The following is a 20,106-nucleotide window of genomic DNA, read 5'->3' as shown; positions in this document are numbered from 1 at the left end:
CTTAAATATGAAGTTAACAGAATTATTCAGGGGTTGAAAACTTAAGATATCATAACCAAATGTGAAATCTTTTCATAACTCATTGGAAGAAGAAAAGGAATAATTAAAAAACAGCAAAAAAAAAAAAAATCAAACAAAACCCAATCAACCCCAGACAAGCCAATTAATACTTATTTTAATGAGTATTTATTGTTTCTCTAGTAGTTTTGTAAAATACTGACAGTATTCCAATTGAATGTACACTCTGCTAGCAAATCTACACCTTATTATATGGTGGTAATTATTTATTTATGAAAGTTAAAAGTTGAAATGTAGAATTATTTTAGGTGTAAGGAGATGACAACTGACATTTTAGCTATTCTTTCAGAAAATGATCCTTACCTCTTAGGAGTTGGTGATGCAAAACGCAGCTCCTCAAATGAGTAATTTTCATAAACCTTTTGGGAAACAAACCAGTAGTAATCATAAAATCATTAAAAACATTCTCAATCAGTGAAATGATAAAACAATTAATAAATGGTATTGAGAAAACTGGTTATCCATACAAGGAGAAAAGAAAAAAAATTCAATGACCCTACCACCATTTACAAAAATATTTTCCTGTTGTGTTAAAGACTCAAATGAAAAAACTTGAACAAAATATTTCAAAAAGAATATCTTTTCAGTATATTAAAATGTAGATTTGTATTAAAAATATGCTCTAGAGAAAAGGCTTCATCAAAAAGAGAGTGGATTTGTAATATATATAACCCAAATGAGATATGCATCCATAATAAAGGTCAAATCAATAAAAGAGAGAAACTACACAAAATAAAAGTGAGTAAAAATGTGGTATATATACACAATGGAATATTACTCAGCAATAAAAGAGAATAAAATCATAGCATTTGCAAGTAGAGAGATATGGAGGGGGAGCATAGCAGGAATAGACAAATTCTAAAAGAGGAGTGGGAGGGGAAAGGAGGGGGCAGGGGGTTAGAAATGATGGTGGAATGTGATGGACATCATTATCCAAAGTACATGTATGAAGACACGAATTGGTGTGAATATACTTTGTATACAACCAGAGATTTGAAAAATTGTGCTCTATATGTGTAATAAGAATTGTAATACATTCCACTGTCATATCTAAATTTAAAAATTAATAAATAAAATTAAAAATTTTAAAATTAAAAAGAATGGGGGACATAGTCCAGTGGGAGAATACTCTGGGTTCAATCACCAGTATCAAAAGAAAAGGAAAAAAAAAAAAGATTACGTACATTAAAGAGACTGGTACAATGGTACATATGCAATATGTTTTAAACATTAATGTAAAAATTTAATAAATTATTTTACAAAGAACAACAAAAGTGAGTAAAGACAATTTCCCAAAGAAGAAATCTGAAAGGACAATAAATATTGAAAGTTATTTAACTAAACAACAAAATAATCATATCACAGTCATCAAATTGTGTTAATAATAATCAAATGATAGTAAATGCCTATAGTCCCACCTACACTGGAGGGTTAGGTGCGAGTTTGGGCAACATAGTAAGATATAGTCTATTAAAAAACAAATGAACAAACAAAAACCCAGTGCAAAAGGAGACAAGTGCAAGGATGTTTATTTCAAACAGCTTAAATTAAATGTACATCAATGAGAAACTGAACAAATTTTGGAAGAGAAATTAATGAAATATTTAGTTAAGATGAATAAACTTCAACTATCTCACTAAAACTCAAAATTAATGATGAGTAAAAATCTGGCAAAAGGATATGTAAAATCTGATATCATTTTATAAACTTTTGGGATGCATACAGAACACCTAAATATATTGCTCATGGATAAATATGTATTCAGTCACAGGACAAAAACATACAAATGTAAGGGAATGATCACCATGACATTCAGGATAATGGTTACCTCTAAGGATGGGGTGGGAATTGATTGAGGTTTTATAAATGGCTTCAACTGTGCCTGTAAAAATCTGTTACTTAATAAAAATAGCAAAAATATTGAAACAATTATGGTGAAATGTGTAGACAAAAAATGGCACATTATTCTTTATGCTTTTGTATATCTGTAACATTACCAAATTAATCATTATCTTTTAAAGTTCAGGTCAAGATTTCCAATTCCACATCTGCTTCTAACTATTCTACTTATAAAGGGGAGCATATCCATTAAAAAACCACCCTTCCTTCTCCTTATCTTTTTGTCCTCATGAAAGTAATTTAGAAATTATTTCACTTCCTTTGTCTATGCAAACATTGTACATAAACATCCTCTGCTTTATTTTCTGTGGTCCCAGGGATTGAACCCAGGGCTTCACATATTTCAGGAAAACATTGTATCATTGAGTATATTCCTAGACCAGAAAAATGCACTTTGAGTGCAAATTTCGACAGGAGTCAACAGTTAGAAAACCCAGGATTCTAGACTCCCAGTAGTGTTTTCTACTCCATCACTTTCCTTTTCCTGTAAATATATATTATTAAATGTATTCATGAGAGAAGAAACTATATCTCATTTTTCCACCTTCCACAATATTTCACTCACTATTAAATGGGTACATGATGTCTACTTTCCTGAAACATGACTGAACGTCCCAAAGAGATAGTCCGGGAATGGCATTCTCTAACTGCTCTAACCAGGTGCCATTCAGAACATTCTGAAATCCTGCTCTCAGTTCTGAATTTAAAAAAAAAATTATACAAGTGGAGGCATGTTAATAGGAAACTAAGAAGAATGATTAGGGAGAGAGAGGTTAAAAAAAAAATCAAAAAACAAAAAAACCCAGAAAGTCAGTTCCTTAGATACAAGCTGAAATGAATGTTTAGTTTTGAATTCTTCAATAGCCAGTGGGCAGTTCATCTAAAATGCCAGCTTTTTTTTAAATTGATTTTTTAAAAATAAATGACAGCGGACTGCATTACAATTCTTATTACACGTATACAGTACAATTTTTCTTATCTCTGGCTGTATATAAAGTATGCTGACACCAATTCGTGTCTTCTTACATGTACTTTGGATAATGATGTCTATCACATTTAAAATTCCAGCTTTTTAAAAAATATTTTTTAATTGTTGACAGACCTTTTTTTATTCATTTATTTGTATGTGGTGCTGAAAATCGAACCCAGTCCCTCACACGTGCGAGGCATCTACTCTATCACTGAGCCATAACCCCAACCCAAAATTCCAGCTTTTTGATCCTGAATTTCTTCATCCTTAATAACCAACTTTAAGTTTATTTCAAACACCTACAACAAAAGTCACAGACCCGTAATATTTTACAAAATTGTTCTATCTCTGAAATCAAAGAATACAGCCTGCTCAGTTTCCTACCTCAATTTCTAGCATTATATCTACTTTTAGATTTCCAGTCCCTCTTACTCAACTTTCTCTTTGTCTGAATCATCTCCCATTTCCCCTTCCAAAACTACATAGGTTATACTATCCTCTCTTTAACAACCACATACGCAACTCCTGTTTAGTACTCTTCTTAAACTATTTGGCAAAATGTCAATGCTGAAACAATCTAAATGCTCACATTATCCACATTCTTATCACACTACACTGTATGGTATTCAATTTCAATTAATTCAAGGATGTATGACAAGTCTTTTCTGGTCAATTTCATATTTTGTTCTCTACAATAACTATTTTGTTATTTTTTTGTTTTGATTCAAAATCTTGACCCTAAGATTCCTAACTCCCATCTTTAATCTAAAACAAAATTATTATCTTAAGTAGTTTATTAGGTGTACAATCTACAAATTTACCAACATTTATATTAATTATTGTCTACGCTCTCTTGGTAGAAAGAACGAGGCACTATTATGCTTCCTCTTTAAGACCAACCCTACAACCTGAGTGTTAGATACCATTTTTATCTCTTGAAATATCTTCATTTTTTTCTATTCTGAGTGAAAACTCATTTGTCCAAGAATTCAGCACATTTCAATAGTCTCCTAGAGGTTTAAATCAAACCATGCTTCATAATCATCTATCTGCCTAATTGTACTGTCTCTACTCCACCACAATCTGTATAAAACACCAATTTAATCAGACCATTATTTTACTAGATATAGAGGCTCATCACTGTTTATTAATAACTCCAATTTCATATAATGACCATCTTGATAATTTAGACTAATATTACCTCTCAAGATAAGATAAAAATAGCTAGACAAAATATTTTTTTAAATCTACATAAAGGAATCAGAGAACTAAAATGCCAAAAGAAGTAGGAAACATAAAGAAATGCACTGGGCATTTGAGAGGAACTAAAAAGTGAAGGGGGCATAAGAAAAACATAAAACCCTTAAGAACTATGTTCTAATAGTAGTAGTATATGGATTAAAAATACACAAGTACTTTTGCAGGGAATAAAAATCAATCTCTGATGAGATTAACTTGTTCTAAAACTAGTGATTCCCCTCTACATATCTGCCTGAAAGCAACGAAAATGCCCCGTAGAAGAAGATAGCATCATTTTAAAAAATATTCTGGGAGTTTAACATCTAATAATAGACCTTTAGACATACAATTTTGTGTCTGTATTTGAATGACTGAATTTTTTGTTAAATGGTGAAAAAAAGTTCTCTTTTAAATAAGTTACCTTCATCATTGTTATTGCAATATATCGAGCCTCCTTAACTATCATTGGTTCATATGAGACATCCAATTTCGGTGATGCCAGGCCACCAAAAGTCATGTCGGCATTAGCAGATGCCGCTGTTACTGCAGGACTGCCAGGAATCCTTTGAGATTTCTTTACTTGCTCTTGCTGTAAAGATGTTTTTTTCTGAGAAACAGGGACGGCTTTCACTTCCACCTAATCATGATATTATAAAACACAAATACTATTATTATGTAATTGTCCTTGACACATCAGAAGAGGCAATTTACAATCATGGACTCATAATTATATAAATTCTATATTAGCATTGATTTACCTTGGCATTCTCTTCAAAAGTTTAATAATTATTAATTATTAATAATAACTATTAAAAGCTTAATAATTTTTTAGTTATAGGTGGACACAATATCTTTATTTTATTTTTTTATGTGGTGCTGAGGATAGAACCCAGTGCCTCACACATGCTAGGCAAGCACTCTACCTCCAAGCCACAACCCCAGCACACCTGCAAGCATATATTTTAACATGTTAAAATACTGAAAATACAAACTGGCTTATAACAAAACATTTTTCAGAAATACTTTAGGAGGACTGGGAGTGTAGAGTGTAGCTCGGTGATAAGAGTGTATATGTAGCAAGCATAAGGTCCTGATTCACTCCACAGCATCAAAAATTATACCAGGATTTACAGCAAACTGTTTTATTCTGTTTTTGTCTGTTACTGCATTGGGGCGGCGGGGGGGGGGGCATTTTGAACCCTAGGTAACTAACTACAGATTTACAACCTGAATTCTGAATTTAGTTCCTCATCAGGCAGCATCATCATTCTGAGCTTCAATAAAAAGTTTTTGCTGTTCCTATTGACAATACTTTTGAATAGGTAATCAAACAGCAGGATCTTTGTAGAAATAGAAAAGGTAGTGTAAATTAATGTGACAGTATTAGTTAAGTAACTGAGGGACATCTTGGAATTGCAGAATATCTTTAATATTTACTATCCTTATTAATAATGTCATCCCATGGAATCTGTAATTTGAGGCTTTTTATGTATACATAAAGTTAAGTGTAGCTGACACACACGATCTATTGAAGAAACACAATCTTCAGCTGGGGTTGAGAAATCAGTATTTGAATTGACATAATGACCTGGGAATATTAAAAAACCCATTCGTATTTTGAAAAACTAAACCAGCATTTTAAGTCTACAAGGTAAAATTCTTCAGCTCATATACATCTGTCATGACTAAAATCTTTAAATGTAATTAAAAAAAACAAAAGCTTTCAAATTCTAAGACATTTGATTATAAATAAAACATACTATATTTTGATACATATCATTTTGGCTGAATCATTAGCTAAACAACCATTTTCTGAGTAAATGTTAATGTTAATGTTGAGATATTATAGAATGTTAATCATTCTGCTTCTTTTATAAACTTGTTGTTATTCTCTTATTTCCTATGTGACTGGTCCCATTACTAAACAAGACTTTCTTGGAATGATCATTTTGTAAGTAAAGAAATATAATATTTATTGCTTTAAAAAGCATTTTGGAGCTTCAGGGTGTAGCTCAGTAGTAGAGGACTTATCCAGCATACCAAAGCACTGGGTTTAACCCCTAGCACCACACCAAAAAATCTCCCAAGCATTATAGAATTTGATGAATATTACCTGCAAATCAACTCTTACATTTCAAATAATTAGCAACACAACACTACATAAATATTTTAATAATTTTGAGGAGGTTTAAAATGCTAATTAGACCCTGTGCTAAAAATAAAAATAGACTAATTTTGCTTCTAGCTGTTACAATGTGATATTAATAAAATAAAAAATTATAAAATTTTAAAAATCCACTTTTCTCCTTTTTAAAGGAGTATTCTAGGTACAGTTTCTAACTTGGAGATCAATATGATATCAATTTTTAACACACTGAATAAGAGGTCTAAAGATGGAGTAGGAGACATTGTAGAAAAAGCACATAGACAGGAGAAAGGAAGAAGGGTAAGAGAGGGAGGAGACATAAAGAGAGGAAAGAAGAAGAGAGAAAAACAGGACAGAAAAGAAAGAATGATTAATGATTTAAAAAAAGAACCCAAAGATGGGAAGAAAATGCTGTACATGAAATAATGTAGGTGAAACAATTTTACTATAAGTAAATACTGAAGTAAAATTAGGTATCCTATGAGCAAAAATAGTTTTGTGGCTTAATTACCTCTAAGCTTCAAAAAACCAATCCCTCCAATTCAACACTGGAGCAAAACAAGATTGGGATCTGCCTAAAATTTCTTTCAGTATCAATTATTAAAAAATATGATAAAATGTTTAGATGAGGTATCACAATTCAAGATTATATTACAATATAATATAAATATCCTTTTTTAATACTTTAATTTCTTTTTCCATTATTAATGGACCTTTGTTTTATTTATTTATTTATATGTGGTGCTGAGAATCAAACCCAGTGCCTCATGCATACCAGGCAAGTGCTCTACCACTGAGCCACAACCCCAGCCCTAAATATCCTTATTAATGTCTCAGAAATGTGGTGTCCAAAGAATTCTTTCTTCATTAATACAGTAATTGATTATTTCTATTCCTTATTTTTTTATGACCTAAATTCATAGATTTCGAATTTATTTAATATCATTATTCTAAAATGTGGTAACAATAATACCAAATACAAAATGTACTTCAGTATTTTAAAATTATAAACAAAACTGCCAGGTATTGGACATGCCTATAATCCTAGCAGTTTAGGAGGCTGAGGCAGGAGGATTGTGGATTCAAAGCCAGCCTCAGCAATTTATTGAGACTCTATCTCAATATAAAAAGTAGAAAATATGGCTCTGTGGTTAAGCCCCCTGGGTCCAATCCCCAGAACCAAAGATATATAAACAAACAAACAAACAAACATAACTTAAAAATGTATTCTTTTACCTTGATGCCCTTCAGTAGATGAATAGATTAAAAAAATGTGGCATATGTACATAATGGAATATTACTCAGCAATAAAAGAGAATAAAATCATGGCATTTGCAGAAAAATGGATGGAGTTACAGAAGATAATGTTAAGTGAAGTTAGCCAATCCCCAAAAAAGCTGAATGTTTTCTCTGATATAAGACTGACTCATAGAGGGGTAGGGAAAGGGAGCATGGGAGGAATAGATGAACTCCAGATAGGGCAGAGGGGTGGGAGGGGAAGGGAAGGGGCAGGGGGTTAGTAATGATGGTTGAATGTGATGGACATCATTATCCAAAGTACATGTATGAAGACATGAATTGGTGTGAACATACTTTATATACAACCAGAGATATAACAAAATGTGTTCTATATGTGTAATAAGAATTGTAATACATTCTGCTGTCATTTATTTTTAAAAAATCAATAAAAATGTAAAAAAACATGCTTTCATTCATTAAAAATTCAATCACTATTACCATGGGCCTTCCCCCATGTGCCTAGCACTCTTTATACATAGACTTTCGAATCCTTCCTTTGACTCACCACATCTTCCAGCATATAATTTAGAGTTAATATAACCAAATCATTTAAATGTTCTGTGTCCTACATTATATATACAAAGGACAGAAAAACTAGACTCTGTGCACCTGCCATTCCTAATATTTTACCAGTTACAGCATTCAGTGTACAAAAGTCTTGTAATTTAATTCAGACAGAATTACCTTCATATTGGGAACATGTACCACATCTCCATACTGGTCTTTCGTTTGAACAGTTATTGTAGTAGGCCAACCACAACGAATATCATCTTTATTCAGTATCAGTGATGTCTTTTGAGGATCAGCATAGGAATCTGGTTGAAGCCATCTTAAAATAATGATAACAAACAAAAAAGCAAACATTCATCAGCACCTTCAATGATTAAAATGAAATTAAGCCAAATAAATGAAACTTTCACTGAACAAAATATAAGTAATATCTATTTCTGATTTAATAATAATCACAAGTGGCTTCTTTGGCAACTGTTAATGATAAATTCACTTAAAAAATACCAACTGAGAAATGAGATCAAATTGGTAAATGCTTATGGGCATAATGAATTCCACTATTATGTATAATTATAATATACCAATAAAAAAATAAATACTATTTATATTCATTTAAAAAATGCCAAAGCATATGAAATTTCTGATGTTTATGTACAATTTGATAAAAACCTTAAAAATCAGAAAATCTGAATTTTTTTTCTTTTGGTACTGGGGAGTGAACCTAGGGGTCCTTAACACTGAGCCACATCCCCAGCCACACACCCCCGCTTTTTTTGGTATTTTATTCAGACTGGGTTTCACTAAGTTACTTAGGGCTTTGCTAAGTTGCTGAGATTACAAGTGTGCGCCACCATGCCCAGCAGAAAATCTGAAATTTTAAATATGGCTAATTTAAATACCCCCCCAAAATGAACTGAATTTATATACAGTTTGAAGTCCTAAGGACACTTATTCTTACTGCAGGAAATCTCTCTGATTTCACCTGTCTAAAAGCCTGGCAAAGAACAATTGTTCTATGATAGCTGGACAGAAAAAGAATTCTGGTTTTAGGGCAGCAAGGTTCAAAGGTAGACTGTCCACCCTTTCTTCACACAATTTCTTACTATATTCTTTATTACTTTCCCTTCCATTTAAAATTTGCCATTTTCTTTGGTTTGTAACATACCCCCCGGACTCATTTTGTGATTTACATGTTCCAGTTGTCCTGTGAGATGAGTAATAAGTAATTCAATTAAGCATCACCTAAAAATATTTACAAAGATTGCAGTGAGGCTGACTGAAAAAATTGTCAGTCACTATTTGGATTTTAAAAAGTAGAGTAATCTCTGCAATTTTAAAAATAAAACCTTGTTCTTGCTAGGCAATCACTTCCAACTGAGCTATATCATCCAGCTATATTTTTATTAGTAAAATAACACAGGCCAGCATTTTTTATCATAAAAAAGAAAGCAAATGGCAAAACAATAATCATTAATAAATATCATGTAGTTTTAAATATTAATCACCATTTTATATTTCAGCAACTGCAAAACACATAAACCAGAATATTTTAGTCAGCATTTTAATATCCTAATGACTCTCCTTTCATTTCTTCAGCAATGATGCTCTAAAAGAAAGTAACTGTATATTATATAAAGCACAATACCTTGCAAGCCTTCCACCACTTGATCCTGGGACACAAGCAATAAAATCATCCAGGAAGGACTGCTCATTGCTTTGGATTTGAAGTGGTAAGTTTCCTTCAAGAGCCTCTAATATAGTTGGTGAATGAGAAAGAGCTAATCCCTTGCCAAGTATACCAGAATGAGTTTTGCACACCTGTTGGGTAAAAAAGATTATCTGTATACTCTGAAATACAAAAATTTACATAAAGTTTTCCAAATTGTACACATTTTAGTTAGGCCTTCTCAGAAAAATCATTTTCTCCCCATGCTGCAATATTCCTTTCTTTAGCCCATACTGTAGAAACTTCTAGGAGGGAAAAATAAGGGATAATACTTCCTGTCTCTTTCCCCTCCTCACAAAAAAGCATCTTATCAGAAGTGATGCATCTCTTCCTATGCCAGCCCTCTACTCCCCACATCCTCATCTGTTAGAGCCAGAGTTCTTTCTAAGTCTCCCTTTCTTGAAGTCTTCCTTATTGACAGAAATTATCAGTAAATCATATCTGTTCTTTTGGGTAGGTGGGTATCATGGTCATGACTTCAGCAACCTACATTCCATAATTTATGTGCTAGGCAAGTGCTCTATCACTGAACTATGACCTCTGCTTTTAAAAATTTTTAAATAACAAATTTCAAAAATATTTTTCATAGAAAAGGGTTACACTTCTAAATTTATTGAACTATCCCACAGCAACCTACATTCTATAATTTATGTAATTTCAAAAAAAAAATGTTATCTTCAGAGTCAAATCCTGACTTTGGACAAATAATTCTGTGCTGTCGACAAATTGTCTAATGAATTATCATCCCTGAATCTGCAAAATGTTTAAATTGATGATCAAATAATTGCCCCCCTTATAAGGGTCTTACACAATTTAAATTACAGACACATATAAAACACATACTATATAATTTGACAAATGGAAGGTATTTAATGCATGTTAGATCACCACAACTATACATCAAAAAGGTGGGAACATTTTTGTTCTTAAATAGTAACACAATAAAGATTTCTTTATATCCAACTTAAAGGACATTTTACATATGATAATAATTTCTAAAATCATAATGTATGAGCTCCTTGATGGCCCACCTAAACTTAAATGTTGCTTGATATGTTTATTAATATAATGTTTATTATTTTTATATCTTAAGATTCAAAGATTTAACTTTTTTGTTTTTTCAAACAAGGACAAACTGGTGGTTTGCTAATATCCAGAGGCTTCTTAAAATTACTGAGAATATGATGTCTCCCTATCATCAGTGCTTAATGGTCAAAGTTAGGAACTTTTTTGCCAAACTGCGATAAGTTGAATTCCAATTCACGTGTTTTACAAGTTGTGCGACCCTAGGCAAGTTATTCAAGTTCTTTGCCCTTCAGTTTTTCTTTTTAAAATATGTTAACAGAGATAAGAATCTCTAATTTGCAGGAATTTCCTACAGAATAAGATAAAAATATGAAGAATTTTTAGGATAGTGCTTAATAAAGTTAATAAGAAATAAATGTTTGGTTTTAGTATTGCTGCTTTGTTCAGTTTATCTCCGGAAATAAGTAAAATGGAAAATATCAGCTCTAGGAATTGGAAGACCTATGTACTAACCTTTATTTCTCAACTAACTCACTTCTTAGATAAGTCACATAATTTCTCTGAAATTCACTTTATTGTAACACATAAAAAATAATACTGATTTGAAAGTCTAACTGTAAAAATGGAGAAATAGTACTAAAGATACTGTAAATGAGAAAAGTGCTGTTACTACCACTAATTACACACACCTAGAACAGAATGTAAACATGAATAATGAGCATAAATGTGTGCTCATTATTCTCTGGAGCTGGCAAAATTAGTAAGAATAAGGATACGATAGAGTGAGTCCTTTATTTGAGGAATATAGCCTTTTTATTTTAGGCTATTAGAATGCCCTTTAATTGATATTTCTGATAATAAAAATACTGTTTTTGTTTTTTGGTTCTAGAGATTGAATCCAGGGGCACTTAACCACTAAGCCCTTTATTTTGCAACAGGTTGCCTAGGGCCTTACTAAGTTGCTAATGCAGGCTTTGAATTTGCAATTCTCCTGCTTCAGCCTCCTGAGCCTCTGGGATTACAGGCATGTGCCACCACACCCATCTAAATAGTGTATTTTTACAGTATTTTTACCTAATAAGAAAAATTAAGTTCAAGGGGAAATATTCCACCCTAGCTCTGAAAAAAAAATTTAAGATACAAAGATTTAACTTTTTTTTTTTTTTTTTTTTTTTCCCAGAGGACCTTACAAACCCATGAAATCTGGGTTGGATGCCATGAATTCAATTGAATGTCTGAGACACCATCTATCTTCTACCTTTGCCATTTCAATCCACAAAAATCACTCATCATTAATAGTCTTGGTATGTAGCATACATTAGTACTCAATTAGTACCATCAGCATTTCTGGCCTGGGTTCAGTAGATATTATAATTTGAAAAATTGCTTCCTGCACATTCTGATGTTTTTATCCAAATAATAATGACTGCTACCCAGATAAATTCATACTGATGAATTCATAGAGCAATTTAAATCTCTTAGAAATTATAAGTAAAAAGATATTATAGTTTGACAAAAAAGGCAAAAAAGAGCATTTCAATTGAAATATAGTACTGATATATTTCCATTACACTGTCACATGGTCTACATAACTAATGACTACATAAATAAACAAACAAACCAATAATGGTAACAAATTAAGGGCTCCCAAATGTCTAAAGCCAACTGGTTTTACTTCCTTTTTTAATTTTCTTTTTGGAACTAGGGATTAAACTCAGGGGCACTTGACCACTGAGACACGTCCCCATCCTTTTGTATTTTATTTAGAGACAGGGTCTCACTGAGTTGCTTAGTCTTGCTTTTGCTGAGGCTGGCTATGAACTTGCAATCCTCTTGCCTCAGCCCGCTGAGCTGCTGGGATTACAGGTGTGTGCCACTGCACCTGGCTGGTTCTGCCATTTAATATGACATATATGTCTCACACAGTCTAAACTCACCAAATATATCTTCCTCAAATTTTGCCACTCTCTATAAGTATTTCAAATACAGCCCTTGTATAACACCTTAAACTAGTTTCCTTTATGAGAGGCCCTTCCCCTTTGTCTAGCTGGTAAAGGGAACTTTCAAAATGGAATTTAAATGTCCACAGTTCTGAAAAGGATTCCTTCGCTTCCAGCTTGGTTTCCTCTTCTTTCTCTGATAAGATTTTGGTCTAACTCCAGAGTCAATACCCACCACACAATATAGTCTGAGCTCACATGAGTTCCTCTCATCAAGGAGAACAATTAAAAGTCATGTGTCTCTTATAACTGCTGAAGAACAGAAAGAATTATTTAAAGAACACTGTTCAAGAAAAGTAAGGCTAATCTTGTGAAAATACTGCTTTAAAACTAATAAAATTTATCCTTCTAGTGTTCAGGACAATACCTGTAATGCAGCCTCTTCAAGAATTTCAAGATCTTCTTCTAATTCATTACCTATTATGCAAATGAAAAGATTTACTAAGATATATTAATACTTAAACCTTCTAGTCTTTCATTCATCACACCCTGTTCACAATTCTGCTACTCCATAAGGAAAAGATTTATTGTTTTGGGTAAATCTCAGTGATTAGATTTTAAATTGTAAAATATTTTTAATGAAGCTACAATTCTCAAACCAATAATCAAAAAAGATTTTATGAATAATATGCAAAAAAATATATACTATATTTATGCATAATAAATAAAGGCTTTTGATTTAGTGCATTTAATTAATTTAATTAAAAAAAGGAAACTGATTATTCTGAATCTGAACCTTTGTATTTTGATTGACTTAGAGAAGAACTATACTTTTCATAAACAATGATGGTTCACATAGAAACATAAAGTACTGACCATGTGCTCTACCTATTTTCTTCTTTACTGCTTAATATAGAACATATTTTATTGATTTTTTTGATAGATTCAATTGTGAAATTCTACAAATAAAGTTCAAGGGGAAATATTCAGATTGTACAGAAGTGTGGAATAAATAATTATTTTTTTTTCCTTTTGGTACTGGGGATTGAAACACTGTGTATTTAAACACTAAGCCATATCCAGCAGTTAGTTGGAGACAGGGTCTCAGTGAGTTGGTTAAGGCCTTGCTAAGTTGCTGAAGCTTGCTTTGAACTCAGAATCCTCCTAACTCAGCCTCCCAAACTGCTGGAATTATAGGCGTGCATTGCTGAGCCTGGATGGAATAAATAATTCTATCTTTCTAATGAGCTTCACATCTCCTCCAATGATGACCAGTGTCAACAGTTTCTTAGTATTATTTGTATAAACAATGTATAAAAGTGTGTGTGTCAATATACACATAAATGAATACACACATTTGTAAATAAGATAGGACGTGTAAAATGGAACCTTCTGCAACTTGCTTTTCCTACTTATATAATTTGGACATCTTTCTTTGTCAACCATATAAAAGTACTTTAACATCTCCCACTGTATGAATATGTGATTACAATATAACCAGATTCCATTGACAGACTTTTAATTGCATTTAGGTTTTACAATCACATGCACTGCTACATTTGTCATTTCTTTAACTTATCTTTTTGATCATCTGTGCAAGTGTATATAAAAAATTGCCATGTCAAAAAGCATATATATTTAAAAATTGAACACTTATTAACAAATAACAAATATCCTCTATCCTCTAAAGAGGATGCAAAACATTTTCTTCATATAAATAGAATATAAAAGGTCTCATTTTTCACATATATACCAATATTATGTGAAAATAATAAGTCTGATCAAGGGAACTGAAAAGATTGAAAGGGACCAATAGAAAAAAAGTAAAATACAGAAAGAAGTAAAGGAGAAGAGAGAGAAAATGAGAGGAAACAAAGGATAGAGTTGGAAAGGTAATATTATAAGGAAGAGCTATAGATGGAATTTTGGGAAGAGATTTAGAAAAAGAAAAAAACGTTTTCTTTATAACTATAGTAAAAATACAATGTTAAACCATATATAACCCTCTTGATCATAAATTAATTTACACACATATAATTTTACTTCATGTAGAGGTATCATTTCTGTCACTCACTCTGTTCTCCTCCACATGAAAATGGTTCTGAAAAGCAATTTCCAGTGAAGGCTGTCCTTCACTTTCTATTCTCAATCTATTCTGAAGGTCCTTAGATATCTAATTTTACTAATTTATTTCTCATTGAGGACACAAATAAACAAATTTTCAAATGCAGTGATAGATTTAAATTAATTTTCAGTAGTATATACAATTCTCATGAATACCCACTCCTAGTTTTTCTGCTCCTTCAGTTGCTGTTCACATTTACAGTTCTACATGGGATCTCTTCTTCCTGTTTTGTTCATCTTAAAAATTTTAGTGGTCCCAGCTTTGACCCTGGGCTATGTTTACATAACAACTGAGTTCAAATGACATTTTTATTAACATATCCCCTGAGCCCCAGGCACTAAATATTCAACTGTCTACTTGATATTTCCACAGAAATTTAGAAATATCACGCTTTTGGTATAATCCTCTATGTTTAATGCTTAACCCAATGATTGGCATTGTATACACATGCATAAGGAGAGTGTACATGTGCATGGGTTTGTGTAATTAAAAAGGATTACAGAACCCTTTAGAATAAACTTAAACTCTTAGAATATTAAGCAGTTATTGATTATGAGTATGTGATATGGAATTCATTTTGCAAATCTATTGTCAGGTGTTCTGTAATAAACATATTTTACTCTTAACTTTTAAAAACATTTATCAATAAATAACTAATACCCAACAAGACTTACCAATAGGAAGTGCTAGATCCTTTTTCATCAAAGCAGCTGCACAAACTCCACCAAGATTGGCTAATTCTTTTTCCAACTGAATGACTCCCTGTAGAATTGTATAAAATTTGCTGCTTTAAAAAATGTTTAAAAGACAATAAGAATTATCAATAAAAATTAATTCAAGTTCAAGCTTTTTATATACTTTTTAAAATTAGATAGAAGCATGTATGGGCTAATGGTTAAATTGGGAATGGAAGAGATTCATTATTTTGTCTAATGCAGGTTATAAGGTTCAGTTTTATAGGTTCACTGTCTAAATAATTTTTGATTCATCATTTTGAAGGAACACGATCAACTCTGACCTGGATTTTATTTTAGTGTATGACTTAAAGTATTTAGAAAAGTTGAAAGTCTCTTTATAAAATCAAGTTCTATGATTTACTCAGAAAGATTTATCCATTAGAATAGGCTCAGGGAAGACATAATTACACTTCAAAATTACACTTCAATCAAAATTATTATACCAAAAAAAATTATTATACCAAAAAAAGGATTATACCAAAAGCATGATATTTCAAAATTACACTTCAATCTCAGTGCACAAACCTCATTTTCTTCATGTATTAAAAGTAGAAAAAAATCAGTGCACACTCATAAACTACAAAATATTTTAAATTATACATCCTTAGCTTACAATAAATTTCAAACTTTTGAATATAGGCAATGATGCAATTTAAGTTGATATATGTCTTTAAAAACATAACCTTCCTTAACAAAATGGAAAGATAATTTGTTCTTACTTCATCAGGTCCAGGACTAAATTCATATCCAATTGCAAAACACTTGAAACCATAGAAGGATGCTTTGTCATCTTTCACATAATCTGAAGCAGTTTCTAATGAAAAAAGGGCCTCATTTCCTTATAAAAAAAAAAAAGCCAGAATTGAGGTCAAAATCTGAAACAATTTTATCAAAAATTCCCCTTTCTTTTATTCATCCCAAGCACTATACAACTTAGACTCTAAAACTTTTTGGAAGATGGGTTCCTAAACGAACTGTGCTAAAAGTAAAACTAAAAATAGAACATCTCAAGAGGATGATTGTTATTTTTCATCATAATTAATTTTCCCCCAAATTTACTGTTAAGTAACATTAGCAATTTTTTGATTTCTGTCAATCACAGAGGTGATCAAGTCTAATCTTTGCTGTTTCAAAGTAGGCAATACTCTAGGCTGGCATTTGGATTTTTCTCATCTCTTTATAAACAAACAAAGGCAGTTTGCAGTTCAAGAAAGAAGTTTCTGAATAGGCTATCACTTTAAAGCATCACAAGAGTAGTTATGATTAATTGGATAAAAACACAGCAGACTACATATAATTTTAAAAACTTAACTTTCTTTTAAAAGAACATGAGTATCAGTGATTACAGTTGTACACACTTAGGTTCTCTCTCTCTCACACATACCTTTAAAGCCAACTGAAATAAAATTAACACAACTCGGAAGGGTTTACAACTTCTCTTCAAAGGAAGGACTGGAGTCCTTAATTAAGTTCTAAAAATTTAGCACTTACTAAGAAACAAAATATTTAATATTTTTCTATATCTTGGACCCAACTATACAAACACCCACTCTTCAATATTAACTCTGCTCCAAAACTCAGATCCTGGTATGTTCCTTATCCAGGGCAACTTATTTATTCCTCAACTGCAATTCCCATAAGTTTAAAAATAATTTCCTCAAAAAAATTAAATAAACTTTTCAATAGTGTAACCTTATTAAATGTACATACACATATTTGTTTTACCCCATAAGACAGAAAAGAGGACATTTACCTGGCAACACTAAAACCATAGTAGGCCATCCAGAGGATCCAGAAAATTTCTTTAATTCTATCCATGAATTAAGATTTTCATGAACAGATGTCAATTTTGGTCCATATCCTGAATTCTGAATGGTTCTAACAGGAATCAGCAAACGGAGGACATCTTCTGACTGTGCAGTACCACACTGAGGGTCAAATTCAATTGTCATCCACCTGACACATTCTGGGAATGCCACCTGGTAATAGGCAAGAGGATATAAATACACACACACACACACACAACTCTGCCTCTGTATATGTGTGTGAGAGTGAGTTTTCACATTTACTAAATAAAACCACAGGATAACTACAAAATTAAAAGAAATTATTACCAAGGATAGAAAAGGAAGGAAATGAATGAAGTGGACAGAGATAAAAGGTTGATTTGTTATATATTATGTAATTATTTCAACATTTATAAAACAAAATGTAAATTTAAAAGCAATTACGAAAAGTCTAAAATAAAACAAATTATTCAAAATATATAACAATTGTTTTATAATCACAGGTTATTCTAACTTACTTTAGAAGACAGTAATTGATCATTCTAATTTACTTTAAAACATAGCAATTTGACTACATTGTAGTTATGATATAATTAATGGACAACATACTCACCCTACCTACCCATGCACATACACTTTTCTAATTTTAATATTCCCAGTGTCATTGAAAATAGAAATTCTAGATGTGTGAGAAAGGAGATTCAGGTGTCCTCCCCCCACCCTTTTTTTTTTTTTTTTTTTGCTACTGCAGATTGAACCCAAGGGTGCTTAACTACTGAGCCATATCCCCAGCCCTTTTTAATATTTTATTTAGAGACAGGGTCTCACTGAGTTGCTCAAGGGCTCCCTAAGCTTCTGAAGCTGGCTCTGAACTTTCAATCCTCCTGCCTCAGTCTCCAAAGCCATTGGGAATACAGGTGTGTATCATTGCTCTGGTGATCCTTATTTCAATTAATATCATCAATACAACTCATGAAGAGTTTTATCTTTAAAAACATATTTCTAAAACTACAAATATACATAAATATGTCTATAAATAAATATATCTACACACAAATATATGTATATATACACACGCACATATAATACATGTTTATGTGTAAAAGAAACCAAGGTCTTTGAAAAAATTGGATGGTTCCAGTACTGAAGCAGGAACATCTTATACCAGAGAGCAAGGAAATGAGGAATTTCACACCTACAAAAGGTGTCTATAGGACTCAGCAGGTAAACTGAAGAGGACTTCACCCAACAGACACATGGTCCAGTTTCAACTATCAAAATTGAAAAGGGTGGGGGGTGGAGAAAATATCTATAGATGTAAAGGGTTTTAAAATTTAAAGAGATTTGAGAGACATAACCGACTGCAATGTATGCATCTTATCTATATTCTGATTTAAATAAATTAGCAAAATTTGCATGATCTTATTAAGGAATCATTCACTTTTGAAGTTATAATATTAGTTATTTTTATTTTTTGTTCTAATTTATTATACATGACAGTACAATGCATTTTGACATATTATATATAAATGGAATATAACTTCTGATTTAGAGTTATACTGGTTATGTAATCATATATGCACATATATGATTCTATTATCATTCTTATCCCGATACCCCCATCCCTCCCTTCACTTCTCTCTGTCCAATTATTATGATTATTTTTAAATGTCTTATATTTTAGAGATATGTTTAAGAAAATATCATGAATGTACTTTAAAACAATGAAACTGTTAAACTTGGGGAGATGAATAGCTCAGGTATAACATACTATCTTGCTTTACTTTTATACATTTAATATTCTCTACAATAAAAAAACATGAAAATTTTATAAGAACACAAAATGTTAACTTCTAATTAAAACTGATGAAATGAATGACTTATTAATTTACATAATGTAATTTAAAAAAAAACAAAGAAAAAGGATTTTGAATATAATGACATTGAATTTATAAATGTTTTGCAGGGTTTTTTTTTTTTTTAACACTAAACAGAGGATTCCTTAAATCCTACAATGTGTAAATTTTCAGAGCTTAGGCTGGATTCAAATAATGTCAATTCAAAAAATGACTTATGAATTTTAATTCTTACATGCATTATTATTACAATATACAGCATGGGAGTTTAGAATTACATACTGGAATACAGTTGTGAGAAGATTTGAGAACCATCCTCATAAACCTGTATTCTTTAGGGAGAAATTCTTTCTTAAAGCCTTCTGTGTATTTGGTAGTATCTATCTGTGATTTTCTATACTTATACACTAAAAAAGAGACTACATTTCTGAAAATAAGCAAAGTGTTCTTTAAGATATCATTATAGAACCTCAAATAAAGTTTTACAATTGAGTCTAACCAGAAATCTGTGCTTACCTTGTAGTGCATCACAGAGGCAGGCTTATATGGGTGCTCACTCTCTATGACAGCATAGTGATTAGAGGTTGTACAAGCTGAGAGACCTTGTTCAGGCTGGTTTCCTGTGGTGCTATCTGTTGACTGATTAGGATTGAAAGCAGGGGGTGCATACTTCTGATTCAAAATAGCAACTGAGGGAAGCAATTGTTGGACAAGGCCAAAGACTTCTACAGCCACCTAGTAAATATATATAAAACAAAAGATTAAGAT

General features: G+C 31.7%; 1 protein-coding gene across 13 annotated transcripts in view; it reads right to left on the bottom strand.

Moving 5' to 3' along the window:
• Mycbp2 (MYC binding protein 2) overlaps positions 1 to 20,106 on the bottom strand; it is a 271,435-nt gene that overhangs the window by 94,451 nt on the left and 156,878 nt on the right. For all 13 annotated transcript variants that reach the window (XM_040281371.2, XM_040281372.2, XM_040281375.2 and 10 more), the window contains 9 exons: positions 19,855 to 20,073; positions 17,449 to 17,674; positions 16,415 to 16,533; positions 15,633 to 15,720; positions 13,261 to 13,310; positions 9,787 to 9,959; positions 8,316 to 8,460; positions 4,608 to 4,823; positions 382 to 437 (listed from right to left, as the gene is read on the bottom strand). In XM_040281371.2, coding sequence (XP_040137305.2) covers positions 382 to 437; positions 4,608 to 4,823; positions 8,316 to 8,460; positions 9,787 to 9,959; positions 13,261 to 13,310; positions 15,633 to 15,720; positions 16,415 to 16,533; positions 17,449 to 17,674; positions 19,855 to 20,073 — 1,292 coding nt within the window. The remainder of the gene's footprint in view (positions 1 to 381; positions 438 to 4,607; positions 4,824 to 8,315; positions 8,461 to 9,786; positions 9,960 to 13,260; positions 13,311 to 15,632; positions 15,721 to 16,414; positions 16,534 to 17,448; positions 17,675 to 19,854; positions 20,074 to 20,106) is intronic.

This window comes from Ictidomys tridecemlineatus, chromosome 6 (assembly GCF_052094955.1).
Source record: "Ictidomys tridecemlineatus isolate mIctTri1 chromosome 6, mIctTri1.hap1, whole genome shotgun sequence".
NCBI lineage: Eukaryota > Metazoa > Chordata > Mammalia > Rodentia > Sciuridae > Ictidomys > Ictidomys tridecemlineatus.
This window is presented reverse-complemented; position numbering and strand designations above follow the sequence as displayed.